Genomic DNA, 27915 nt, shown 5'->3' with positions numbered 1-27915 from the left:
AGCTAAGACAACCAAGTTAAAAATTAACTTGTGCGTGAAATTGTATTTGGTATAATGAAAAATGCTGAACGAATAATCTATGTTCTAGAATATAAATAAAATGAAAACTTTTGATTATTTGATTTTTACTTCTTCTAATGTTGTCACATGAACTTTTTAAAACATTTTTTCTTCCATGCGTCATTATTATAATCTTTTAATTTTGAATTTTAGAATTGCAAATAGTGCTCAACTATGTCAATTTAAACTAATTAGAACCATGTCACCTTTTTTTACTTATAAAAAAAAAACCATATCACCTTTTTAAATAAAACAACTTAAAAACTAAAGAAATTATGATTAAATTATGTTTGATATTCTCTAAAAAAATTGATTTCACTAATTTTCTAATTTTACTTGTTATTTAAGTAATATTTATTAATTAAACATGTATCATATTTAAATATATTTATTAATACCATAAGCAAAGTAGGTAGGATTTATAATTTGGGCCGAAAAGAAAAAAAAAGCCCATAGAATAAAACCCAAAAAAATTGACTACAGGCCCGATCCATTACTTGTCCAATGTTCCCGAAGAGACAAAACAAACAGAAAAACTGTGTGCAAGGGTTTAGCAAAGAACAACGTCAAAATTCCTAAAACCTCAAACCTAATTAGAACACAGCACAACAACTCTTTTTCAAGGGTTCTACGTTTGTTCCTTCGAAGCCAAAGCCAAAGCCAAAAACCATGGCTTTGGATAGCACCAAGACCGAACAGTCCCACAAGTCTCACCGGTCTCGCCAGGCCGGTCCGAAGAAAAAATCAAAGTCCGATAAGAAGACCAAGAACGTTTCCGACAGCGACAGGAAGCAAAACCCTAAGGTTTTCATTCCATTCCATTCCATTATCATCATCTTCATCGTTTTTCCACAATTTTTCAAACCCATCAAAATATATTTGTGTTTGTGTGTGTGTGTGTGTGTGTGTGTGTGTGTGTGTGTAGGCATTTGCTTTTAGTTCGTCTGTGAAGGCAAAGCGATTACAGTCACGGACTGTGGAAAAAGAGCAGCGAAGGCTTCATGTTCCGGTGATCGATCGGGCTTATGGTGAGCCGCCGCCTTTCGTTATTGTGGTGCAAGGACCTCCTCAGGTATTTGAAAATTTTTTTTTTCTTCTGTTTATGTATTTTGTGATGGTTTTGTAGCTCATAGTGGTTTGGAAGCTTAGGGAAGATGATGTTTTTGTTTGTCACATTAGGTCGGGAAGTCGCTCGTAATAAAGTCTCTTGTAAGGCATTATACTAAGCAGAATTTGCCTGAGGTTCGGGGCCCGATTACCATTGTATCAGGTTTGTATTTGTGTATTCTGTTATCGACTTATGTAGTTAGTTAAATGAGAAAAAAATGGGATAAAGTTATGGATTTATTCATTGAGTGGTTGATTGAATGTGTTTAGGTAAGAAAAGGCGGCTGCAGTTTGTGGAGTGCCCGAATGATATAAATGGCATGATTGATGCGGCAAAGTATGCCGATTTGGCTTTGCTTCTTATAGATGGAAGTTATGGCTTTGAAATGGTGAGATGCCTTTTTTTGATAAGTGAGTTTTTTATTTTTTATTTAGGAATGGAAATAGTGCTTGTGAGTCCTCATGCTCTAGACAAATCAAATGAAGAATCTAAAAACAAAGCAGTCACCAATGGGGTTCCTGCTATATCTGTGTTCTTAAATGTAGGATGATTTCATTTCTGCCTAACCGTCCACATTAGACACAATGGGATTAAATTCCAAAAGTCTGACAAATGCTTACCAGACCAATCCTCCAGCCAAACAATAGGTCACTAATCTTGAAATGGTGAGATTTTGTTAATTTTTGCTTCCTAGTAAACGCACCCACTTGAATATATGGATACTTTAGTAATTCCAATTTAATTTCAATTGAGCTGTCAAGTTAATTTAGCTTGTGGGCTTTTGTAATGCCAATTTAGCACTGGTTCTGCTTGTAGATAATTTGGTATCGGGCCTGCTCAGTTTGTGTTATTCTTTTTTACATATATCCTCCCCCCCCCCCCTCCCCCCCCCCCCCCCCCCCTTCTCTTGAAGGATTTATGTTAGGTTGTTTGCATTTTCTATTGGTTTGATATATAAAAAAATTACAATTTTGAATTTTTTTATTTAATTATAGTTATTCCTTTACAGGAAACCTTTGAATTCCTCAACATATTGCAAGTTCATGGGTTCCCAAAGGTTATGGGAGTTCTTACTAACCTTGATAAGTTCAAGGATGCGAAGAAACTGAAGAAAACAAAACAACGTCTCAAGCATCGTTTCTGGACTGAAATATATGATGGAGCAAAATTGTTTTATTTATCTGGCCTAATTCATGGGAAGTAAGTAGCTCTTTAGCTACTTATGTTATTAAACACACATATGCTGCTATGTTAACTGAAACACGAAATCTTCATGAGGCTTATATTTCTGTGATTTCCATCCTGAATGAACAGGTACCCCAAGCGTGAAATTCACAATCTGGCACGGTTTATTTCTGTAATGAAATTTCATCCGTTGTCTTGGCGAGTTTCTCACCCTTATATTTTGGTAGACCGTTTTGAAGATGTCACTCCTCCTGAGCGAGTGCGTACGAATAAAAAATGTGATAGGAATGTCCTTGTTTATGGTTATTTGCGAGGCTGTAATATGAAGAAGGGGACTAAGGTATGTATTCTAAGATCATTTATCCAATTACAATTTTGGAATATTATTTATCAAAAATATTTATCCAATTACAATTTGGAATATAAATTATATAGATATCTAGTTAATTTTTAATTAAATGGAAGAAGTTGGCAGCCCTGCGATGGTCTTTTGGAGTTCTGGTTGTTCCCTTTTTGAAATGTTAAATCACTGGTGGTTGCCTTATATGTTACATAGAGAAAATACTAATGTATCTTACAGAACCCACTGGTGCATGTGTAAACTTACCAAAAAAGAAGAAGAAGCTATTTTCGCATTTCTTCTCGAATTATATATTGGTGATCTAATATACTGTTTGTGAATCAGGTGCATATTGCCGGTGTGGGTGATTACAGTTTAGCAGGCATTGCAGGATTAGCTGATCCTTGTCCTTTACCATCAGCTGCAAAGAAGAAAGGGCTGCGTGATAAAGAAAAATTGTTTCATGCACCCATGTCTGGACTTGGGGACCTTCTCTATGACAAGGATGCTGTCTATATAAACATAAATGACCACCTTGTTCAGTTTTCTAAAGCGGATGATGAAAATGGGGGAGAAACAAACAAAGGTTTTCACTTTTTTCTATATTCTTTCATGTTCTGTTTTCTTGGTGAATAATATCTCTATGCTCATTTCATGGTACTCTTTCATTACACTTTTCTTGACTACCCATCCCTTGTTTTTGTTATGGAACATCTCTCTGTTCTCAATGACCCTTTTCATTTATGCGTTTTAGTTATTCTCTATTATATAATAGCTTAAATTACTTTGTTTCTTTGTTTTTGTGCTGTTCTTTGTTCATTATCATGAACACCCTGTATTCTTTTTTCTCTCTCTCTTTTCAATAATATTACTTTCTTATGTATCTAAAAAAAAAGGCTTAAATTACCTATTTGATCCTTCAACTATTGGATATAGTTTAATTTGCACCTTCAACTCTTAAATTGTGTCAAAGTTAGTGCCCTAACTGTCAATTGCGTCAATCCAGTTTCTCAAAAATTTCAAAATCAAATCCATTTCGTCTTTTTGATCTCATCTTCCTTTAAATTTTTAGGAAATTAGCTAATGTGGGGAATAAAGCATACATATTACAAAACTATTATGGAAAGTGTAAAGAATTCAAAGTCAAGTCAATTTTGACTATTTGTTCCATTAAAGTTTAAATGGAGAGGAGACCCAAGGATGAAGTTGACTTAATTTGAAAGTTGAGGGATGAAATTAACATAATTTTAGTTGAGGGACCCAATTGAACATTGTTCAAGATTTGAGGGACCAGATTCGTAATTAAACCTTTATGATGTTGACTCGGTGAAAATTGTTCCCCGGGAGTTTTGTCAAAATGGAAAAACCCTTAAGTGTTTAAATGGATCATTTACTTTATAAAACAGAAGAAGTAAAAAAGGTTTCCTAGGTGAAAATAATGTATTAGGCAATAGGCAAATTTTCACTAGTCCTTGTTGCAGCCATCATGTATTTTTTTTTTTTTGGGGGATTAATTGGGCATATTATTGATGTAACAGGAAAGGACCAAGATGTGGGTGAGGTTTTGGTTAAATCTCTTCAGAAAGCAAAGTACTCAATTGATGAGAAGTTAGAAAAGAGCTTCATTAGCCTTTTCGGCCAGAAGCATGCCAAGGATAATCATGGAAGTGTGGAGCAGATTCGAGAAATAGAGCCTTCAGAGGGATATCATTCTGGGGAAGAAATAGAAGCTGATGAATCCGATGATGAAAGTGATGGTGGGGTTCGGGATGGTTCAGAATCTTCAGATCAAGATGAAGCCGTTCAAAAAGAGCGAACGATAAAAAGTGAAGATAGTGGTTCTGAAGAAGATGATGATGCATTAGATCAGCAAAATTCTCAAAATTCTCTAAAAGATCATTTGCAGGAACGTGTTGAGTACCATGGTGGAAGAATAAGGCGAAAAGCTTTCTTTGGAAATGACATTGATCATGATGAATTGAAGGTAAATGATGCTGGTAATCGTTATGCATTGAACAATGGATTTATGAAAACCCTTTTTTTTACAGCACGTAGATACTTGTTTATGCTTCCATGTACTATGATGCTGGTAATCACTGTTCGGCACTGTACTTGAATTCTTGTACTGCGATGGTAGTTATGGAAAATATTTTTTCTTTTGGTTCTCTTTTTATATCTAAATCTTATCTTTTACTTGGTTGTGATGCTATTTATAACAGAACTTCTGCTTATATATTTTTATGGTTGGAATTTTTGCAATGCATCTACTGATTTTACACATTATTTAGTTCAGTGCTTGTATGAGGATCATGTCTACTGTCTCTGTATGACAGATATAGTGGTTGTCCTCCTTCCCTTTTTGATTGACGTGTGGGAGCAGTAGTGTTGGAAATATTAGCTCTGTTAGCAACATCAATCTGTCTGTTCTGTTAGCCATACTCATGCCTTTTACAATTACTTAATTATAGGATTCAGATGAAGTGAATGAGGACAGTGATGATGATGCAGACAATAAGACATCCTCTGGTTCAGATTTTTCGGAGGAAGATGGAGAGGATCATGAAATAGATGGTAATTTTTTTTTACTTATTTGTAAATATGCTGTGTGTTGTGCCTTCTTCTCTTATCGGTGATTAAGAAGTACTGTACTCCTGCTTTAGAAATGAGTGTGATTCTCGAATTATGTTTCATTTGAAACCAATATGAGATGGTTGTGGAATATAGTTCAAGTTAATGATTAATATCAATTTTTTTTTTCCATCGATTGCTTATTCAGTGCCGTAGTAAGTTGTTAAATTGGACTAATTTCCTCATGAACATATCCTTCTATTTCTAATTTTTATTTGTAATTGTTCTCATAGAAGATGACATGGGAAATATTTCAAAGTGGAAAGAATCTTTAATGGAAAGGACTGTCTCCAGACAGAATACTAATCTTATGCAACTTGTATATGGGAAGTCTACGTCAGCATCTACTATGGCTATGGATGAAGCACAAGATAGTAGTGGTGATGAAGAAAGTGATGGAGACGAATTCTTTAAGCCAAAAGGAGAGGGGAAGAAGGTTCATCCTTGACACTACTTTCATCATTAGAGTCTATTGTTTCTTAGAGCAATAGGCACCTTTTTATTTTTTTATTTTTTTATTTTAAATTTAAATTCATTTTTTTTTCATTAGTTTTTGGAGAACAAGGTTCTTTCTAACATCGGACATGTTTGTAGCTGCCCTTAGGAAGACTGATATGAATGCTCAACCCTTATATCTGGAATAGATGTTGTGTGTTCACTCTGTTTCTTGGTCTGTTGCAGAATCTGAGAGAAGGATTTGATGATGGAAATGTCAACTCTGAGGACTGTAGCAAATTCATAAATTATGAAACTCTCAAAAATTGGAAAGATGAAGAGCTTATTCAGAGTATTCGTGATCGTTTTGTTACTGGTGACTGGGAAAAGGCTAAAAGCAGAAATAAATACCCAGAGGCCAATGCTGAAGATGATGATGACGCTGTCTATGGTGACTTTGAAGATTTAGAAGCAGGTGAGAAGAATGAGAGGCATCGAACGGATGATACTGGCAATGGTGCAGTCCAAATGGAAGATGACCCAGCAGCTGAGGAGCGAAGGCTTAAGAAGCTTGCCCTCCGTGCAAAATTTGATGCACAATATCCTTTTGAACTGTTATATTTTCAGTATACTTTTTTATGTGATCCTATTGCCACCCATCTATTTTTTCCCTCTCTTTTCTTGGTTGCTCATGTGCCATAGATGGCAACTTAGGTCAGCAATCAAATTTTATCTGCCCTATCTGCTGTTTTATGTACAGAAGCAATATGAAATTGATTTTTGTGACCTTAATTATGATCTACATTTAACGGATCTGAATCACCAGATGAGGAAGTTGATACAAAGGACAGAGACAAAAATGAAAGTGGTTATTTTGACAAGGTATCTCTTCTGGCTTATTTTTGGAGTGTGGTTGCCTACAAGTAAAGATATTGAGTGAATCATGATTGCATTGCGCAGATGAAGGAGGAGATTGAACTCCGTAAACAAATGAATATATCTGAACTCAATGATCTTGATGAGGCCACCCGAATCGAGATAGAGGGCTTTCGGACAGGGACTTACATGAGATTGGAGATTCATGACGTTCCTTGTGAGATGGTTGAGTATTTTGATCCCTGCCATCCTATTTTAGTTGGAGGAATTGGACTTGGGGAGGAAAATGTTGGGTATATGCAGGTAGAATACACTCACGACTTAAATTTGTCCTTCTGCAATGCTGAATGATACCATTAGTTTTCCTTCGGCTATTTCCTAGGTTTTTATGACTCCCTACTGGGCGAGCCTGCTGCTTAGTTCTCATAAATGCAACTGCATCATGTCCTCTGAAACTGGAGCTTTTGCTCAATTATTTTCTTTTCTTGTTTGTAGGACAGGTCTTAGGCACAGCAGAATGGTTCTATTGATGGGGAAAATTGTTGTTGAATTAGTATTTAAGTATAATGTGAATGACCTGTCATTTAGTTATAATTTCCCAATGCCATTAAGCAAAAAGCAACTTCTCTGTCAACATGAAACATTGCGACATAAAGGAAATGATTCATGTTCCACAATTATGATGATATCGATTTAGCAGTTGTTCTGGCCAACTCTTGAGAAAGGATAATATCAAGACTTGTTATGGTGAATTCATCAAAAAATCATGTATTTGGTGATAATCTTTAATTTAACAGACAATCAGATCAAAAGAGTTCACTTATTCTGTAGCTTTGATGATTACTGTAGCTTTGATGATTACTCTCTTGTTTTAACTTATTGGAAAATTCTTGATCTCATAAGATCTTTTGTTTCTTTTCTTCCAGACCAGGTTAAAGAAGCACAGATGGCACAAGAAAATACTGAAGAATAGAGATCCCATAATTGTTTCAGTTGGATGGAGACGTTATCAAACTAGACCTCTTTATGCCACTGAGGATCTGAATGGAAGGTACCGAATGCTTAAGTACACTCCTGAACACATGCATTGCCTTGCCACGTTCTGGGGCCCTCTTGCCCCTCCTAATACTGGCGTGGTTGCTGTTCAGAATGTATCAAACAATCAGGTCAGAATTTCTCCCCCTTTTCTCTCCTTCATATCTCTTAGCAGTCCATACAAAATTATTGATTGAGAAGGAGCAAGTTCCCCCAAGTTTTCCTCGTAAAACTTTTGGTTTAAAACCATCTTTTATTTGGTTTGAACAACAAATCTAAAATTTTTATTTTGGCCTGTTAATGGCACACAGCGGGGCTAAAACATTGCTATCCATCCTTGAATTCATATAAACTTATGTGTTGGTTTTTAAAAAATGAAAAAGGAGAAAATGATGTGTTGGACTTATGTTACAGGGTGGGTCATCTGGTAGGTTCCACTGGGAAATAAAACCTAAACAGAATAGTGATTCTATGATGAGCTAAGGGAATTTATCAACAAGCTCCGATATGTTGGCATTGGATGAAACAGTGTCATGTGCCATAAATGATGTTTAAAGAATATAAAAACCTCAGAATAATGCAGAAAATTTGTTATATCAAGCCATAGCGATAATTTTTATTCACAATATTTTACCTAATGACAATGATATGGGTGTAAAAATGCAGTTAAAAACTCTGGATATGATATATCCAGTGCTAATTAAAAACTCTGGATATGATATATCCAGTGCAAATCATTAGGATATATATTGCATTATTGTGGCCTGTGAGCCTGTGATATATTGATATAGTGATATAAATATAGTATTGTTTGTTGGTTAGCCACTGTGATATACTATTGCACACTTGTTCATTGTTACTTAATTTTAAAACTTAAAATAAATATAAATTATTTACACAAATATTTAAATATACCTAAAAATAAATATTAATTAATTAATTTCTGTATTCTTGATGTATCATATCCTAGGTTTTTCAAAAAATGTTGTATCTTTGTACCCATACCCATACCCATATCCTACCAATACCTGTATCTGTACTTGTGCATTAGTAGGTGTTTCCCAAACCAATTTCTCCAACCAAATAGTAGATCTGCTACAGTAGATGGCATTACCCACTGAATCCCAAACATCTAAAAGACTTCACTCCATAAAGCCTAAGCAACATCACAACAGAGCAATAGGTGATTCACTGTTTCCCCACTACGACGACTCATACAACACCATCCAACTAATACAATCCCCTCTTGATAAGGTTATCAATAGTGATAATCTTTCCCCAGGTTGCAGTACATAAGAGGAAAGATGTCGTCCTGAGGGCCTTAACACGCTAAAGACTCTTCCAGGGAAATGGATGAGCACATGAAATGAACATTGATACCATGAAAGTTTTATTGTAAAAAGATAGAACATCAAAAGTACCCCTCCCAACCAAGTGCGACCTCATCCTGTCAACCTCCTCCCTCCTAGGCACCTGAGTATAGATATGGTCAAGAAAAGAATATACAAATTCCAATTTTTAATCATGAAAGTCTTTGTGAAAATGAAGATTCTAAGTCCTACCCACCCTGTCCAAATGAAAGTCCAAAATATCTGAAACTAAGGCTTCCCTTTCTGCTTTGTCAGTGTGATTAGAATTTGGTCGGAGTATACTTTGTACTACTTTTCTTTTGTTGTTTTCACTTTCAAATTTTCTCTATACCTGAGTGGCTTTTGTTTGGTGTGTCAGGCGACATTTAGGATTAGTGCAACTGCAGTTGTGTTGGAGTTTAATCATGCAACTCAGATTAAAAAGAAAGTCAAGCTGGTTGGTTACCCCACCAAGATCTTCAAGAAGACAGCTCTTATCAAGGAAATGTTTAATTCAGATCTTGAAATAGCTCGATATGAAGGTGCAGCTATTCGAACTGTCAGTGGGATCCGGGGACAGGTTAAGAAGGTATGCTCTTTTAATTAGGAACTTTTATTCATATTTTTTATTCTGATTTGTGCTTTTAGATTGTGCTAATTGCATATGCTTTTTACTGTGTTTTTGCCTCATCTCCAATGAGCTCTATGCCTCTATGTCAAATGGCACCTCCTTTCCTTGTAGATGGAAGGTGGAGGGTGAGATCATGAGTTATCCACTGGGTGCATAACTTACCAATTGAAAAGAAGTATTACTCCTTTTGCATCATACTCTTCAAAATAAGCATTGCCAACCTTTATTAATTTCTACTGGGAAGTTTTTCCGGTAGCAATGATTATAGATCATAATATAATTGCACTCCTCATAGTTGATGCCTGGGCAATATGTGGATATAAGAAGGTAAAAGAATGGCTATTGTTATACTCTTGAAGGTGGACTTAATATGACTTTACTTTGGCAGGCTGCTAAAGAAGAGCTTGGTAACCAACCAAAAAAGAAGGGAGGAAAGCCTAGAGAAGGTATTGCAAGGTGTACCTTTGAGGATAAGATCAAGATGAGTGACATTGTTTTCATGCGTGCATGGGCTTCAGTCGAAGTTCCTCGCTTCTACAACCCATTGACAACAGCCTTACAACCTCGTGATCAAACCTGGCAAGGGATGAAAACTGTCGCTGAATTGAGGAGAGAGCACAATCTTGCCATTCCTTTTAACAAGGATTCACTCTACAAGGTAAGATCTGATGTGAGGCAGTAATTGTGTTATAGCTCATAGTTTTCTTCCTTTATTCTGGCTTGAAATCACTGCAGTATTACTGTCATTTTTAATTATTATTTTATATCAACAGCCAATTGAAAGGAAGCCAAAGAAGTTCAACCCATTGGTAATTCCCAAGTCCTTGGAAGCATCTCTCCCGTTTGCAACGAAGTCTAAGGATACACCTAGTCGGAAACGTCCACTTCTTGAAAATAGAAGACCGGCTGTTGTCATGGAGCCTGATGAGCGAAAAGTTCATGCTCTTGTTCAACATCTTCAATTGATTAGATCTGAAAAGGTATGATCTTTTAGACTGAAATACTGTATTTAGTTGACATTTTGAAACCCAGGTGAAAATGTTATAGTTGATGGTAAAATCTGCTGGAAGTTCATTGTCCTTTGATTGGAAAACTGATTTTTACCAGCATTCACTTTAAGCAACTGAACTGATTAGTGCCATTTGAAATGACAATTTTCCTAGCAATGTTGAAAGTATTTCACGTTCACTTCATAACTTGGGTTTTTGCAGATTAAGAAGCGAAAGCTTAAGGAAGAAAAGAAGAGGAAAGAACACGAGGCAGAGAAAGCCAAAGATGAGGAGTTGTCGAGAAAGCGCCGGAGAGAAGAAAGACGGGAGAGATATCGAGAGCAGGATAAACTTCAGAAGAAAATTCGGAGAAATGTGTAGGCCTGGTGTCTTTCTGCAGAATCAATATCTAATCATATACTATAAAATTTGAATCCCAAAACTCGTGGATTCATACAACGATGACATGTGTCCATATTTCAAAGCATTCTACCGTGACACGTCATTTCTTCTTAAAGAGAAAATGGTTGTAATGACCATTCATCTACCATTATCCCTTCATTTTGGAAGAGCTGGTTACTATTATCCTTTCATTTTTGAATAGCCTGTGGGCCTTAAATTTTGGTTTCCCATTATTTGTATTTTTTTTTTTATAAACAGTTTATTTGTAAGTTAAAACATTTGTTTCTGATGTGTATATCAAATGTTGGAGATCAAATGTCTTCTCCAACCGTTTCCTTTGTTTTTAAAAATATTGATACCAAAACGTCTTCTCTTGATATTTATATTGAAGGCCATGCCAATGTTTGATGGCCTTAAAGGGGACAATGCCAACCTAGAGGACACCCCAATAGTTGAAGAGAGCTTTGCCGTGGGCATGGATGCTGACTCGGTGGGTTTCATTCACACGTTTCTTTGACTGCTAATTAAAAACCAGTCTCAGAGTTTTTTGTTGGTACTCGGTAGCTTTCATGTTCAGTACTTGGTAGCCTTAATATTTGGAGAAACAAATTAACTGCTAAATACACACGCATACACATAATTATATTCTCTCACCAAGCTCAAACTCATTACTTAGTTAGGATAGAAAAAATACGAGTTGTTCTTTCATTTTTCATCTAAATTTTTACACATTGAAATATGGTTTAGATCTCCAATTACCAACTCAAAATAAATTATGAAATTCAAATTTGCTGTCTTTTGTCTTTACTTGAGTTTTCTCAATCAAACAAGTGGGTGTATAATGTTTTAGTGACCCCAAGAAATAAATGGTACAATAAACCCAGTACTGATAGTAACAATTCTCAATATTTTAGCGACATCACCGTGTGTTCTGTAATTGTTGGTACTTTTGAAGGATGTGCTCTTAAGTCTCGAGACTTTACAAGGGAGTAATAATTTGAAAATTGTGGAACAATTGAGGAAATAAAGTTTAGTAATAAATCAAGTTCGGACTACATGTTTTACTCCACTTTAAAGTAGATGTTTAGAATTACTTTAGGATTGCCCTAGAGGTTATAGCAAGAATTATGTTAGGCTTAGAGTTTCAGGTTTCTTGATTTGGTTTGTTTATCATTGCACACAATCTATTCACATCAAACCAAATTCAATAGTAGGTCAACCCTTTTTTTTCACTCCTTTCATTTTTGTTCTTTTTTTGGCTAGAAGTCTAGAAGCAAGTCAGCCTCGATTAGATGTTAGAACTAAGTTTTTAGAGGAAAAAACTTGGGAAAAGAACAAGCAATCCAAATCTAAACATTAAGTTCAAATATTTAAAACAAATGTGCGCCAACTTGAGATGATTTTATTATGTCCAAAGGAGTTAAATAATGATGGTGACACATCCTGTTTGAATGAAATTATGATGGAGTTTTAACTCTCATGGTATCTCTTTGGATGACCAGGACTATGGTTAAATAAAGCAGCCTCCTCCTTTCATTTTTGTTCTTTTTGGCTAGAAGCAAGTCAGCCTCAATTAGAACTATGTTTTTGGAGGAAAAAACTTGGGGAAAGACCAAGCAATCCATATCTAAACATTGAGTTCAAATATTTAAAACAAATGTAAGATAGGGGTGTGCAGAAAACCTACCGACCCATCAAATCCGACTCGACCCATCGGGTTGTGTCGGTTTTTAAGGCTTGGTGGGTTGGGTTGGGTTACAAAAAATTTTTTATAGCGAGTCGGGTTGGGTCATAAAATTACAAACCCGCTAAACCCGACCCGACCCACCCATATTTAAAATATATTATATATTTAATAATTAAAAAAAAAAAAAAAACCAACTGTAGAACATCACTTCCTCGGTTCCTCCTACTAATATTAATAAATTTTTTAAAATAACCAATTCTTCCTATCCTATATAAAAGCCAATTAGTTCACACAAACCTTAATAAATTATTATTATTATTTAGTTATTAGTGTTGTTTGCCTTTAAAGAGTTACATTGATACTAATCTTTAGGTTTTTTTAATATATTAATATTAATATTTTTTTCTACTCAATTTAATAATAATAATAATAATAATAATAATAATAATAATAATAAATTTCAAACCCATGGGTTCAACCCGATCCATGTGAGTTGGGTTGGACTTATGTAATGGGTTGGGTTGAATTTTGAATTTTTTTTTGACTCACCATGGTAGGTTGGGTCAAAAAATCCTCTCAACTCGACCCAATCTGACCCAACCAATGCACACTCCTATAAGATAACTTGAGATGATTTTATTCTGTTCAAAGGAGTTAAATGTTGGTGACACATCCTGTTTGAATAAAATTATGGTGGACTTTTAACTCTCATGGTGTCTCTTTGGATGTCCAAAACTACGGTTGAATGAAGCAGCATCTTCTTCAGTTATACCCGAATTCCCATTAGAACGATATGAAACCTTCTTTAGCAGCATAGATTCCTTTCTATTGCAAATTTTGTATTACAACAAAATGAACAAAACCTGCGTCAATAGAAAACATGTAGTTTTGGCTTGTTTTGATAATTGAAGTATCAAGATTCAAGACATAAAAGGTTGTAGTATCATCAAATATAGAATTTTAAACCTGATAAAAATTAAAAAAAAATCAACCCATTGGATTCAACTTTTCCCTTAATTTTTTTTTTCCAATTTGGAATTCACACTTTTTATTGGAGTTTTTTTTCATCCATATAATTCAGGATTTTCTTCTTGAAATTATATATTAACTTATCTAATTGTTGGAAGAACAAAAACTAAAAAAAGAAAATAAGTGTTAGAATTTAGAGCAAAGACATATATATATATATATATAGTACACATATTTATATAATATCTAAAAGTTGAAGTGTAGTATTTATTATTGCTATACTCCTATTGTTCATTATCTCAGCATTTTGGTCAATTTGGTCTATTTCGGTTCATTTCAGTCTACTTCGGTCCACTTTAGTCCATTTTAGTCTAATTTGAACAATTTTGGCCCACTTCTTTCCATTCAGTCCATTTTGATCCATTCGGTCCACTTCGATAATACTTTAAGAGGAGAGGTTTATGTAGAAAGATGAGTTTATTGACAATTTTATCATATTCTTAGCGTAATGTTGATAAATTTTTGATAAAATTACCTGATAAATATTTTTGTAAGAAGACTTCAAAAGGTTTACTTAAAATAGTTTTATGAAATTAGATGAAGTAGAGTTGAAAGATGAAAGAAAATAGGTTTAAAAAAACAACCTAACCTACCGAATGTAACAAAATTAATCCCCATAAAACAACCTTCCCTCTCCATTTCACTCCCCAAAGGTAATACAATTAGCTAGTATACTTCATACTCCCACACAACACAATACAAGCTAGCCATACATATAAAACATTTGTTATTTATTTCTCATAAAAAAATTTAAAATGTCCACAAATTTTCTCTGCAAANACAAACCCGCTAAACCCAACCTGACCCACCCATATTTAATATATATTTAAAATATATTATATATTTAATAATTAAAAAAAAAAACCAACTGTAGAGCAGCACTTCCTCGGTTCCTCTTACTAATACTAATTTAATATATATATATAATATTATATAATTAATAAATTTTTTAAAATAACCAGTTCTTCCTATCCTATATAAAAGCCAATTAGTTCACACAAACCTTAATAAATTATTATTATTGTTTAGTTATTAGTGTTGTATGCCTTTAAAGAGTTACATTGGTACTAATTTTTAGGTTTTTTTTAATATATTTATATTTATATATTTTTTTACTCAATTTAATAATAATAATAATAATAATAAATTTCAAACCCATGGGTTCAACCCGACCCATGTGGGTTGGGTTGGACTTATGTAATGAGTTGTGTTAAGTTGAATTTTTTTTGACTCACCATGGTAGGTTAGATCAAAAAATCCTCTCAACTCGACCCAACCTGACCCAACCCATGCACACCCCTATAAGATAACTTGAGATGATTTTATTATGTTCAAAGGAGTTAAATGTTGGTGACACATCCTATTTGAATAAAATTATGGTGGACTTTTAACTCTCATGGTGTCTCTTTGGACGTCCAAAACTACGGTTGAATGAGGCAGCATCTTCTTCAGTTATACCCGAATTCCCATTAGAACGATATGAAACCTTCTTTAGCAGCATAGATTCCTTTCTATTGCAAATTTTGTATTACAACAAAATGAACAAACCCTGCGTCCATAGAAAACATGTAGTTTGGGCATGTTTTGATAATTGAAGTATCAAGATTCAAGACATAAAAGGTTGTAGTATCATCAAATATAGAATTTTAAACCTTATAAAAATTAAATAAAAAAAATCAACCCATTGGATTCAACTTTTCCCTTAAATTTTTTTTTTTTCAATTTGGAATTCACACTTTTTTTTTGGAGTTTTTTTTCATCCATATAATTCATGATTTTCTTCTTGAAATTATAAATTAACTTATCTAATTGTTGGAAGAACAATAACTAAAAAAAGAAAATTAGTGTTAGAATTTAGAGCAAAAACATATATATATATATATATAGAGAGAGAGAGAGAGAGAGAGAGAGAGAGAGAGAGTACACATATCTATATAATATCTAAAAGTTGAAGTGTAGTATTTATTATTGCTATACTCCTATTGTTCGTTATCTCAGCATTTTGGTCAATTTGGTCTATTTCGGTTCATTTCAGTCTACTTCGGTCCACTTTAGTCCATTTTAGTCTAATTTGAACAATTTTGGCCCACTTCTTTCCATTTAGTCCATTTTGATCCATTCGGTCCACTTCGATAATACTTTAAGAGGAGAGGTTTATGTAGAAAGATGAGTTTATTGACAATTTTATCATATTCTTAGCGTAATGTTGATAAATGTTTGATAAAATTACCTGATAAATATTTTTGTAAGAAGACTTCAAAAGGTTTACTTAAAATAGTTTTATGAAATTAGATGAAGTAGAGTTGAAAGATGAAAGAAAATAGGTTTAAAAAAACAACCTAACCTACCTAACGAGTTTGAGTACCCCAATCAAACATACATGGCATGCATAAAATATTGAGCGCAGATTTGAAATTGAGCTCCAGGTTCAGCTGATTTACCAAGACTTCCGAACCTTATTTATTTATTTATTTGGGTAACTGAGACTTGATAGGTTGAATAATGTTTTTGTTTCTCATGGCCACTACTTTAATTGTGATGAAGTTTTTCATTAAAGAAACATTGTAATGAGAAGTTGATATATTCTAGATCTGATCCCGGCAATTAAAATTTTAGATTTAAAATTGAAGTTGAAATGAACAACCACGTGACTTTAAGAATGCTTCACGGGTTTTATTCTTCTTCTTATTATTTTTCTGTGTATTAACCCTTTCATGTTAGAATGTTATCACTAAAAACCAAAATATTTGAGGCTAGTTTGAGCTAGATTCTAGTTACTTAACTAGTAAAGTTTATTATTGTCAAAAAAAGAACACGTATCAAATTTCACCTATACACACACAAAATTCATTAGTATCTTGATTTAATGGTAAAGAGTTATTATTATTAAGTAGAAACCATTGGTGTTTTAATTTTGCTGTCAACTTTCCATCTAAATTTGGGGTATTTATGACTGCACATTAGCAAACCGTTAGCCATGTTAGCAAAATTGGATGGAGGTAAATATCAAGACTAAATTATTACACTTTTAAAATTTAACTGACTAAAATTGATTATTTGAAAATTGAAGGACCAAAATCGTGCATGTCTCAAATATAATATATGGACAAAAAACATAATTTATCAAAAATATTTAGTGGTTAACAGAAAGGAGACAAGACTTTATCCTCGAAAAACCATGATTTGATTATGCAATTTGTGCTTATCTTTTCTGCTTTAGGAATTAAATAATCATAACAGATTAATGGGGGAGAAAAGTGAATAATCAAGGTTCAGATGTAATCATTATTGTACTATTCAAACCTTTTCTTTCTATTTCTATTTCCTTTTGCCTTCTTTTGAGAGGCTAAAGTGTTTGGGCACTTTGTCTAAAAGCTTCCAATAGACCTTCCAAAGAATAGAAACCCTCGGCTACCCTTTGTTTTGTGGGTGGCGAGGTAGGTAGGGAAAATTTTAAATTAAAAAATAAATATTTTATTAATAAATAAATAAAAAAAATGAAAAAGTGACTGTGTATATTGGAGTTCAACAATTCATGCACTGGCAGGCAGAATCCTAGTTGTGCCACATAAATTTATAAGCAAGTTGTCATTGAATATGTTGAAAGTAATTAACCGATCGAGAACAAAACTGATTTGGCATTTACTTGAAGTATGGGATGGGTGTGTTAAACATAGTAGGTCAATTCTTCTTTTAGTACCATGACTTTCAAGGTATTAATTGAGCAACATGGGTACATATCAAAACACAATCACCATTGTGACTTGTGCTGGATACTTGGGTCACATCACAAAGTCTAAAATCCCACTACTAATTGACTAAAAGCATGTGATATCGCTGACTCGAAGGAGGGAAACTGTTATTTAAACCAATGGCTCTTTCATCAAGCCCTAGTTTATATGGTAAAATAGAAGAGATTCCTCATTTCTAGTCCTTTATATTATGTAACATATCGAATCTCTAGCTATTAATTATATTTTATAAAAACCAATAATATTTAAGCATGCAAATCAGCCAGTCAAATAATGAATTATGTCGTTACAACTTATAAGTGCAAAGAAGTCAATTGAGAGAGAGAGAGAGAGAGAGAGAGAGAGGTGAAATCTTCACTTACTCAAAGGATTCATTTCATGGAAACGTTTAGCAATTTACAAATCTATAGGATATAGAATTAGAGAAATGCTATGTCTACAATATTTTTACAACAAATTTTAAGTGGCAAGTTGTTATTGGTTGTTATTGTTGGGGCAAAAAAGTAATATTAGTGTTAGGTTCAAATTTGAATCAATAACAACTAACCACCTGTGATTTGTTGTAAAAATGTTGTAGACGTAACATTTCTCATAGAATTATTACTTATTTGGTAAAATGAGTAATTTTAAATAAGAAAATTCTTAATTTACATTGTACTAACAAGCATATTTGTTTAATCTACAATATAAATCTATAATTAACTTTTAAATAATACGGTATCATGTATACCTTCTATTTCTCTTGCAATAAGTCTAGCATAACATTTTTCATAATGATTGATATGACTTGCTATAATTAGTGTATAATAAAAGTAGTGTCAATAATAAATGTATATAAAAGTAATATTACTTCAATTATAACAAATCGTATTAGCCGTGGTAAACAGTATTAACCATCTGTAAAAAATATTGTTGTTGTAATATTACTTTTTCACTTCAATCAAACATAGAGGATCTTCTTCTTTTATTTTCTATTATTTATTTATTTATTTTTTTCTTCTTCTCTAAGCATCTAATAATAGGGAAAGGCATAGCATTATCACCAAAAGCTAGCCAACCTTACACCGAAAGTTAAAAATTCAATCCCCATAAAACAAGACCACAAGCACCTTCCTCTTTATTTCACACATAACTTCACTTAGCTAGCTAGCTGCTTCCAACAACATATAATATATACCAACACCACGCTTCACTTCCCAACTCCTCTACCTCTACCTCTACCTTTCCATAGTTGCAAGAATGAAGCTAAGCCACTCTTCCATAACTCTTCTTTCCTTAATTTCTCTCCTCTTTCTCTCATCAATCTCAGCCCAAATCTGCCAAAAAAGCTGTGGCAAACAAATCCTCACTTTCCCATTTGGTAGTGACCCTGCTTGTGGCGATCCACGGTTCCAACAATATGTTAATTGTGACCAACAAAAGCTCACCTTAACCACTCACACAGGTTGTTACCCTATCACCAAAATTGACTACACAAACCAAGTCATATACATCTCAGACCCTTCAATGTCAACCTGTTCCTGCACACAACCAAGTAAAGGCTTTGGCCTAGATTGGGATGCTCCCTTTACTTTTCATGATGATACCATCTTTGCTTTACTAGACTGTTCAGTCAGTTCTTCACCTATATACACATTGAATGGCCTATATGGTGATGGAAACAACTCCAAAGCCCCTCTTTGTGAAAACCAAGGCACACCCATTTGTAGTTATTTATATTCTTGCACGCCTTTTAGTACCATCAACCTTCCAATCTCTACATGTTGCATTTATGCTCCTGTGAATCTTGGACCCTCGTTTGAAATGGACTTAAAGAAGCTTCAGTGCACTTCTTATTCTGGGATTTACAGCTACAATGGCCAGGAATCCAACCCTGAAAATTGGAACTATGGGATAGCACTCAAATATAAATTTAATGTGAATAATGAGTATCCAAGCCCATGTGCTCAATGTGAGAAGAGTCATGGAGTTTGTGGCTACACTGGACCTTACAATTCGTTTATCTGCAACTGTCCTAACGGGCTCAACACGGCGTTGGATTGTTTCTTTGGGTCATCAGTTAATAATGGTTTGAGGCTTCTTCCATGGAAGAATGGTATTATATTATCTAGTATTTTTTTTTTCCTTCTCTTTTTTTGTTTTAGACTCTTTTTCTTTTTCAGTCTTTGGTGTATATATATATATATATATATGATGCTTACAATTCAAATTATTTTGACCTTGTTGCAGGGGCTTGGTTGATGTATATTTTGGCATGGTCATTGGTTTGGGTCTTGTTGTAGCTTGTTGATGGGCTAACGAACTTCAGAACAAATGGTGACGCTGAGATTTCTCCATGGTTATGGAAAAAAAGGGTTTCACTTCTTCGATTAAAGAAACAATAAGTTCAGTCACACAATTTTTTTTACAATTGCTAAGATAACATGTTATGATTGGTGCATAATAAAAATATTCTCCGTGATTTCGTTGTTGCATCAATCATAACTTATCATCTTAACAAGTTGTGAAAATTTATAATTTCAAGTGACTTCATCTAATATTAAATGTATTTTCCATAATTTAACGTGTAAATGTGTATTTTAATTTATCTTGATCAAGTGTGTAATATGGTGCATGCAATTGCTTACATCAATCTTTTTTAACTACTAATACAATTAGACTACTATTTTTTTTTTTTTTTTTTGAGTAAGAGAATATGATATTTGATCAAGTACCATTCTATCATATAAGTTATAACACTGATTTATTAGGCGGCTAGTTTATGGGCCATCAGCTAAAGTAAATTTATGGTCCAGCTAAAGTAGAGCTTTAAGCCCTGAGTGATTGATATAAAATAAGCTTATGGAATAAGGTTCCTTCTTCGTAGCACTATATCCACAAAGAGAGAATCGCTTTCACGATAATGATTCTCTCTTTACTTTATGCCTACTTGTCTGCTAAGTTCTACAAAGTGATGGATTTGGAAAGAGCTTTATACCTACAGATATATTCCACAGTATTTTTTTTTTAACCCTGGGCAGCGGGGTATGCACTTCACTTACATGCTTCTATATTTACATTAGATAATTAGAGGTAGCACGTATTGAGAACAATATGAGAGAGTTGACGTTAGTTTTAACTGATACTGGCAATGAAAAAAAAAAGGAAAAAGGAAAAAGGAAAAAGGAAAAAGTCACCAGTTAGATTTGAAATTGTTAACTTGGGAGATGATATCTTGTTCCATATATGGACACATTCTTATGAAGAAGGTATTTTGTATATCCAGCATATGCATCATTTCTCACAATGTGAGAACCAATCACAACTGTTTTAACAAAAGAGCATATATTCCTGATATCTAGCACATCAGCAGCAATGATGATTTTTTTGGGGGAGGGGAGGTTGACCAAACTTTGTTAGAGTAGAGAAGAACATCCTACAGGCAATGGACCATGCAAATGTGAAGCCGAATGTCTCTCCTCAAAGCAGAAATTGGATCTTTCACTAAATAGATTGGAGGGGAGTTATGGAAAGGCATAGAGCATTTAGGAATTGGACTAGGGGAGGATGTAAATAATATAGTTGGCCAATACAAGGAATTCATCGGAGTGCATGCATGTAGTGCACTGTTTCCAGCATACAGGGGGGAGAGAGAGAGAGAGAGAGAGAGAGAGAGAGATTGATTTTGAATATAAAACAGAACCATTGTTTCAAACATTCATTTCATTTTGCTTCTGTGGTGTTACACTCTAGATTACAAAATGAATTGTTTATATATGTTTTGGCTATCTCTAAATAGCAACATTGTTCCTCTCATATCGCCCAACGTACAGAGGGATGAATGGGGAACAAAAGGAGGAAAAAGGTGAAATAATGAACGAATTTGGAAAAGGATCATGAATATCCCCACTAGACTTAACCTGACTTGAGTATTTACAGAGGTATACTATGACTGCAAAATTTGTATGGTGAACACTATCTTGTTTCATTGTCATCTCATGTTGCAGCACTGGGGTTTTCCTTGAGATTGCAATTTGTCCCACATGCATATCATCTGTCTTGGAGATTGGTAATGTGCAGTGTAATAATCCTCGATGCACCCAAATTGGCAGAATTTCAAGCTGTGCACATACTGCACAGGTCTTGAACTGTTGAACTGCTCCACCCACATTCCCATGCTCACATCTTCCATCTTGAACAACTGCGCCATGTGAACATTGGTTAATCAATCATCAATAACCACCACCTAAAACTGCTGAAGCACATTACATGTGTGTGCAGGTGAACACACTAATAAACACACACACACACACACACAGAGATTGAAGAGCAGAACAACGCCACATACTCTTAATTTGTGCTCTTCAAAATCAGATACGATTAACTGTGCAATGTTGGATGATACAATGTAACCCGGCCCATTTGCATAGGTTGGATAGTCTTCCTCTGGCCATTCCTGGAACTCACAAGAAAAGGACATAATGGTGGGAAATGTGTACAGCATATCAAACCCTCATTAAAGAAAGTAATAAAGTCAAAAGAGTACTAAAAGTTGAATTGGTCAGGAACTCTACACTGTCTGGGTTTAACTAGGCCAAAAAAAAAAAATTATCATGGGAGTTGGTCAGTCATTTTATGCCCAAACATTGAACATTTAAGAGAGAAATATTTGGGTGTCTTAAACCTCTGATAATCAGAGGAAGGACTCTTTCCAAAGTAAATATAGTCCCTACACAGCATTGACACCTAACTATGTGTTAAAGCAAATGAAATTTCAAATCAGACATAATTAGATGTGGCACAAAATCTGCATTATATTACCTGATAACAAATTCTAACTTTTTGTTAAAAGCAAAAATAAGTAGCCAAAACCTATAAGCAACGCTCATTTAGAGTCTGAAGAAATAATATCAAAGTGGTACATTAAGCAACCCATGGAAACAGAGCCAATGATCCTACTAAGGGGTAAGAACTAGAGAAGTTGGGGGGAATTCATACCTCATATGTCACTGCCCATTTACCATGACGAAGGGGCTTGTGGTGATAGTTCATGTTTCCAACATAAAGGCTTCTATCTTCATCAACTTTTCTTACTTCCTTGATCACAGCATCCACCCTAACAAATGTGTCATCATCACACTTCATGATATACTTGGCAGCCACTGTGCGAACCTGTGAAGAGCCACATACACTGGTGATACATATTTTCTAGTAAAAAAGAAAGAAAATAACTAACTTTAGGTCATTTTCCAAAACTCACCCCATATTCGCAGATTGCTATAGTCTTTAACACAACAAGATCATAATTATCCATGTAAGGAACCATAACTATATCACCAAAATATTCTGATTCTTTTTTTAGCTCCCGATTTACTTCCTTTCTTCCATGCTGTCAAAACATAAATCTAAAAGCCCTAAATATCAAACATAAAGCTTTTCATCAAATGGTTTCTTATTAAAGAACACATGCCTCCAGCATCCAGCCTTACCATTGCTACAAAAAACCGAGCCACAACATGAGAAGATTTAATTGACTTATGTTGCATCCAAGACTTCCTCACAGCCATTCGCTCAGCAAAATGGTTGCCAGCAGATAGGATGCCAATGAAAAGCTCCACATGCCCATAGGGAAGAGGTGGGGCTTTCCATTTAGTAAACATCTCAAGATGCATCTGCGTTGTGAAACTTGGATGTGATGTGGGTAAGGAAGCAGCAAAAACAGAATGTACATCAACATCCCCATTGACAGAAAGTCCAGTGGCATCTTCAAGAACAAATCCCTGTGAACATTAGAAAAATTTCTTAAGATATCCAGTGTCCATTACAAAATACAATATGAGAAGATACCATAGGATACTCACAGTCCGATATGGAAATGAAGTGACATGCCTCCCATCTACATTAATATGGTAACCTTCCAAGCCAGCACTTATTGTTAGAACAAATAATTTTCCCTCTGCAAAAGGGTATGGCCAGTCTATAGACACCTGCTTCGTCCGCCCTATAAGCCTGTTCAACCACCAGGATGCCTTTGATTCTTCCGAATGATTGTCATCATCACGAATCCACTTCTCACATTTCACCTGTCCATCAACTTCATAAATTCCAAAAAATCAGGAATAAACAGGATTAATTCAACCAAGGCAAACCTGTCATTATACAAAGACAGAATTCTACACCAAATCAGTCTGAAAATCATACAAAGCAAATCATCAACAGAAGAAACTAAGCTTTCTTTTCTTTCGTTTTTATAGAAAACTCACACCAAAGTGTAAGATGCCTAATTTCATATTCAGAACTTACACAATGGTTTCAATTCTGTTCAAGTAAATGATTAAGTCATAGCCGACCCCAAAATTTTGGGACTAAGGATTTTGTTGTTGTTGTTGTTGTATTGACCTTTGATCTCTTTGCTTAACCCTTCACTACAGAATTGATTGTTCTTCACGAATGACTAGGGTTGTACTTACAATGAAAGTTTAAGACCTTGATTAAGTACATATGCTAGAAGTGAAGATCTGGAAGGAATTTCTGAAACTTAGATACAGACATGTTTATTCTGTCATGGTGTCAATATCTCATTAGGAACAGAGAGTATGATAAATTGAGAACCATTCAAAGGAATTGGCATATTCATGGTGGACAAAGATGCTTGAAAACTTGTGGAAGTATTCGCTGCAGATGCTATAATGTTTTATTATGGAGAAACTTCCAACAGTCTACAAAAAATCATGCAAGCAACGAAATAAATTTAATGCTGATTTTTTTTATATATATCTCTAAACTTTCGGTCTGGATTATTTCATGTAATATCTTGTAAGTTATTTAATATGGTATTCTTCTCAAGATTGACTACCAAGTTAAGTTTCGTTGCTAATATAGAGAGAGTGAAGAGCAATCAGTGGCTTCATGGGTGAGAGCCGATTTATCATTGTAGAATAGTGTTGAGTCAACTAGTTGGAAGACAAAGTAGCAGCTCGCAAGACTACCAGCAGCCGATTGGAGGTGATTGTGACACTATAGGCCCATGTCAGTTTAAGCTCAAACCTTTGACCATGTTAGTATAAAGATTTCTTAGGTGCAAGCTAAAACGAACAAAGCCCAAAGGACTAACTAAGAATAAGAGGTAAAATAAGCGTAATAAAGCAAAAGTTCAAAGTGGTTAGCTACAGAAAGAATTTGATATGGGAGTAAGTCATAGGAAAATATAGAATAAAGAGTGATGTATTGCCTTCCTTAACTGGAGAATAAAAAAGAGAATCTCAGGTCTGAAAGCAAATTGTTGTTCCTCCGAAGTTGAAAATTTCTGATTGAACATGTTTGAGTATTCTTATGCCCATATTACAAGTTTTATCTTTAATTACCTAGCCTACACTCCAGCTACAGACAAGGGGGCAATAATTTACAACTAGATCAGAGGTAATCCCTTCTTTTCAGACCTCAGGTTTCCAGATTTTGGAAGCTTAGACTCCCATTAGAAGGAAACAGAGCTGCAGGTCATTTCAATTTGAATCTACAAAATAGTCAATTAACTTTCTACTTAAAACATAATCACAAGTATCACAACCCCAAATAATCTGAAAACTATTCTGTATCTACCTATACTACGTTTACTGTAACGCACTTATTCTATCAGCAACAACATTCTGGGGCTGGCCATGGATTCTCAATAGACTAATCAGAGTCGGCCACATATATTCTTTTCTGCCATTCTATTCTATCCAAAACCATACATTACATTCCTCTTTAATTGACATGTCCGTTTCTACTACTTCTACTAATGTTATTTCAAGTCTTCCTCTCAAATCAACTTGCTTTATGGGACAGAGAACTACAATATGAGCTAAAGCTGATAGGCAGAAAACAATAACAACAAACCCATGAATTCTCAATGCAAAAATTAAACAAAAACACATTGAAATCCCCAAAGTCATGATCATGTATTTTTTTTCCGCCATTTTGTTCTATCTGTAGTCATACTCTCTGTAACAAACTTAACTAACATGTCTTTTTTTATAATAGTTCAACACAAAAGAACTGCAATTTGAGCTAAAGTTGACAAAAATAAGACAAAACTAATGAAGTCTCTTAATAAAAAAAAAAATGAACAAAAACACATTTAAAATTAATATCACCTACCAGTTTCTTCATCAGCTCTTGACTTCCACCCTTCACACCTCAAAGCTGTACCCCACTGCATCCTATAACAAGTGTTCTGCTCAATCACAGGCTTTCTACTCCAATCCCCTTTCAACCTCGGATTGAAATGCAAAATCCTTGGTGGGTCTTCGCCATCCACAATTTTCAAACCCTGCAACTCCATCATAAACTGTGACACCATCACCGACTCATCTCCTTCGTTCAAAACCGATATTTTCGGATCATTCTCCGGGTGGCCCCACCTGGGCGTCCCCACCACCGTTATGTGGGACCACAAGGTCAGCCCGCAAGGGAGCTCCAAAACCCGGTTCCGGAATTCGCCTACCGACAGCGAAATCGAATTTGGGCACGTCTCGGACCGGTTTTCCGGCCCATTTTTCGGGATCAACTCGGTTTTCTTGGACTCCATTTCGTCCCAGAGCTTCTTTCCTATCACCCAAGCTTGCTTTGCCGACTTATAGAGCTCCGAAAACTCATCCTTTTTAGCATCGAATAAGCTCTCGTTAAAGACCAAACCCGATATTCTCTTGTACTCCTGCATTTGCTGTTTCGGTTTCCGATACAGATACGAACCGCCCGGTTCGTCTCCGGGCAATAAAAACCCAAAAGCTCCGTCGTCTGAACCCGACTCGGTGCGGAAAACCAGTGGGATTTCGATGGTCATAACGAGTACGCAAAGAAACACTATGCCCATCAAAAGCTGAAGCAATCTGAGTCGACTCGGCGATACCAAAGTCTCTAGCTTTGCTCGCTTCATTGTCGCTCAAAAAACAAAACCCAAAACCCAAAAAAAGTAACAAAGTCTCAGTTCATACAATGAATCAATGGGTTTGGTTTGGATTTGAAGGAATTGGAAGACAGCAGGGTTTAGCTGTAACGAAATGAAAGAAAATATCTTAATAAAGAAAGGGAAAGAGAGTTTTGTTTTGGCAAAACAGTTTTGGTTGGAAAAATTTTTTTATTGTTTTTTTAACACAAATTTTAGATTTACTTACCACAAAGGGAAATAAAACAAGTAAAGAGCCGATGGTCTGAAACAGAAGCAAAGAGTCAAAGACCATACAGTGAAACGACTGCGTGTTAAGAGAATTCGAGATAGGCGCTTAACATGTTACACCATCGTATCAGGTGTAGTGCAGAGAATACGGATCCGCTCCGCAGATCCGAGCTGTGTCCAATTTTTATGTCAACTTTGAACTATTTGTTTAAATTTTTCTATTTTTTAAAACATGGTTGATGTGGATTATGTATTTTTTTAAAAGAAACTAGTCTCGTCAACGCAAGCACATATGATTAGGCTCTTTTTTATTTTGAGTCTGGTACAATTTTTCAATTTTAATTTATTTATTGTAGAGGGGATTTAAAAAAAAAAAAACTAAAATTAGGATTTGAAATAGGGTAAATTGTGAGGTTTAGCGTGTGCTAATTTTTAGAAAAAAAATTTATCAAATATTATGGATGTAATACTTTTCATATTTAAATAAAGAATATACTAATTTTTAGGAAAAAAGTTTCTTTAGTAGTTTTTTTTTTTAATTTTGTTAAATTACAATTTTAACCTTATTTTTTTTAAAAGAATAAGAATTATCTAATTAGATTATGTTTCTCAAAAAAAAAAAAAATCTAATTAGATTACGGATATTTTTGACATTTTTTAAAATTATAACTATCTTTCTAAATCTTTTTAATATATAGAGATAAATGAATTTTTAGTTTTTTTTTTTTTTTTTTACATGCTAACGTAAAACTTCTCAATAACTATATATTTTCATAAATATTATGCAAATAAACAAAAGAAAACTATAAATACCCAAATGAACTTTAAGAAAATTTATATCATGAGACATCTCTCTCACAACATATAAAAAGATGTCTCGGAAGATCATCTTATTATTATTATTATTATTATTTTCCATTGAGAGATGCCTTGTCAACCAAAAAACATTTTTTTGTAGTGCATATAATATAAGTTGTATTGATAATGAATTTATGCGAAATGATGTTAATTCAAATTGTGAAGAAGGTTGTATTGCTAACACTACTTCTTAAGTACCTACAAGTTTAGTTCAGTTTATTTTGCAACTATTTTTGTTTATTTGGTTAAGTTTAATTCTTTTTTAGTAGCTGTTATTTTTTAAATTATTAAAATAAATCAATAAAATTAATCGATGCCAAATGAATACTTAATTTAAAAATATAAATATACTAGTCAACAACCCATGCATACGGAAAGTTTTTTTTTTTTTTTTAAATTGTTATTTTATCTTAAA

General features: G+C 34.3%; 3 protein-coding genes across 5 annotated transcripts; 2 read left to right on the top strand and 1 right to left on the bottom strand.

Annotated features, from left to right (window-relative positions):
• Window positions 1–614: 614 nt before the first annotated feature.
• LOC112040046 (uncharacterized) lies at window positions 615–11402 on the top strand. 2 transcript variants are annotated; one of them, XM_065763985.1, is made up of 18 exons: window positions 615–864; window positions 986–1132; window positions 1240–1330; window positions 1438–1556; window positions 2178–2368; window positions 2483–2693; window positions 3039–3279; window positions 4232–4677; window positions 5162–5264; window positions 5558–5757; window positions 6003–6357; window positions 6562–6638; window positions 6717–6935; window positions 7559–7798; window positions 9396–9605; window positions 10036–10305; window positions 10421–10627; window positions 10859–11402. In XM_065763985.1, the coding sequence occupies exons 1-18, from the start codon at window positions 730–732 to the stop codon at window positions 11015–11017; spliced, it is 3621 nt and encodes a 1206-aa protein (XP_065620057.1). In that variant the 5' UTR covers window positions 615–729; the 3' UTR covers window positions 11018–11402. The 2 variants fall into 2 exon arrangements, with proteins under 2 accessions (XP_065620057.1, XP_065620056.1); XM_065763984.1 differs by having other exon boundaries at window positions 616–864; window positions 5555–5757.
• A 7204-nt stretch (window positions 11403–18606) lies between these two features.
• On the top strand, window positions 18607–20182 carry LOC112040055 (uncharacterized). The gene is made up of 2 exons (XM_024072952.2): window positions 18607–19601; window positions 19736–20182. The coding sequence occupies exons 1-2, from the start codon at window positions 18746–18748 to the stop codon at window positions 19786–19788; spliced, it is 909 nt and encodes a 302-aa protein (XP_023928720.1). The 5' UTR covers window positions 18607–18745; the 3' UTR covers window positions 19789–20182.
• A 986-nt stretch (window positions 20183–21168) lies between these two features.
• LOC112040044 (hydroxyproline O-galactosyltransferase GALT5) lies at window positions 21169–26790 on the bottom strand. 2 transcript variants are annotated; one of them, XM_024072937.2, is made up of 8 exons: window positions 26641–26790; window positions 25625–26516; window positions 23347–23579; window positions 22975–23265; window positions 22746–22874; window positions 22484–22657; window positions 21834–21941; window positions 21169–21686 (listed from the first exon to the last, which is right to left on the bottom strand). In XM_024072937.2, the coding sequence occupies exons 2-8, from the start codon at window positions 26400–26402 to the stop codon at window positions 21477–21479; spliced, it is 1923 nt and encodes a 640-aa protein (XP_023928705.1). In that variant the 5' UTR covers window positions 26403–26516; window positions 26641–26790; the 3' UTR covers window positions 21169–21476. The 2 variants fall into 2 exon arrangements, with proteins under 2 accessions (XP_023928705.1, XP_065620063.1); XM_065763991.1 differs by lacking the exon at window positions 26641–26790 and having other exon boundaries at window positions 25625–26618.
• Window positions 26791–27915: the final 1125 nt, after the last annotated feature.

Source organism: Quercus suber, unplaced genomic scaffold (assembly GCF_002906115.3).
Source record: "Quercus suber isolate HL8 unplaced genomic scaffold, Cork oak 2.0 scaffold_536, whole genome shotgun sequence".
NCBI lineage: Eukaryota > Viridiplantae > Streptophyta > Magnoliopsida > Fagales > Fagaceae > Quercus > Quercus suber.
The sequence above is the reverse complement of the archived record's forward strand: the minus strand, read 5'-3'. Positions and strand labels throughout refer to the sequence as shown.

What these genes read in the sequence shown, in the direction of transcription:
- LOC112040046 (XM_065763984.1), top strand. Translation starts at nt 730, where the DNA reads ATGGCTTTGGATAGCACCAAGACCGAACAGTCCCACAAGTCTCACCGG. An exon ending in TGGTGCAAGGACCTCCTCAG is followed by an intron (nt 1,133 to 1,239) that starts GTATTTGAAAAT and finishes TTGTCACATTAG; the next exon opens with GTCGGGAAGTCGCTCGTAAT. An exon ending in CAAAAGGAGAGGGGAAGAAG is followed by an intron (nt 5,758 to 6,002) that starts GTTCATCCTTGA and finishes GGTCTGTTGCAG; the next exon opens with AATCTGAGAGAAGGATTTGA.
- LOC112040055 (XM_024072952.2), top strand. Translation starts at nt 18,746, where the DNA reads ATGAAGCTAAGCCACTCTTCCATAACTCTTCTTTCCTTAATTTCTCTC. An exon ending in GCTTCTTCCATGGAAGAATG is followed by an intron (nt 19,602 to 19,735) that starts GTATTATATTAT and finishes ACCTTGTTGCAG; the next exon opens with GGGCTTGGTTGATGTATATT.
- LOC112040044 (XM_024072937.2), bottom strand. Translation starts at nt 26,402, where the DNA reads ATGAAGCGAGCAAAGCTAGAGACTTTGGTATCGCCGAGTCGACTCAGA. An exon ending in CTCGGTTTTTTGTAGCAATG is followed by an intron (nt 22,875 to 22,974) that starts GTAAGGCTGGAT and finishes ATGTTTTGACAG; the next exon opens with CATGGAAGAAAGGAAGTAAA. An exon ending in TAGCAATCTGCGAATATGGG is followed by an intron (nt 22,658 to 22,745) that starts GTGAGTTTTGGA and finishes GGCTCTTCACAG; the next exon opens with GTTCGCACAGTGGCTGCCAA.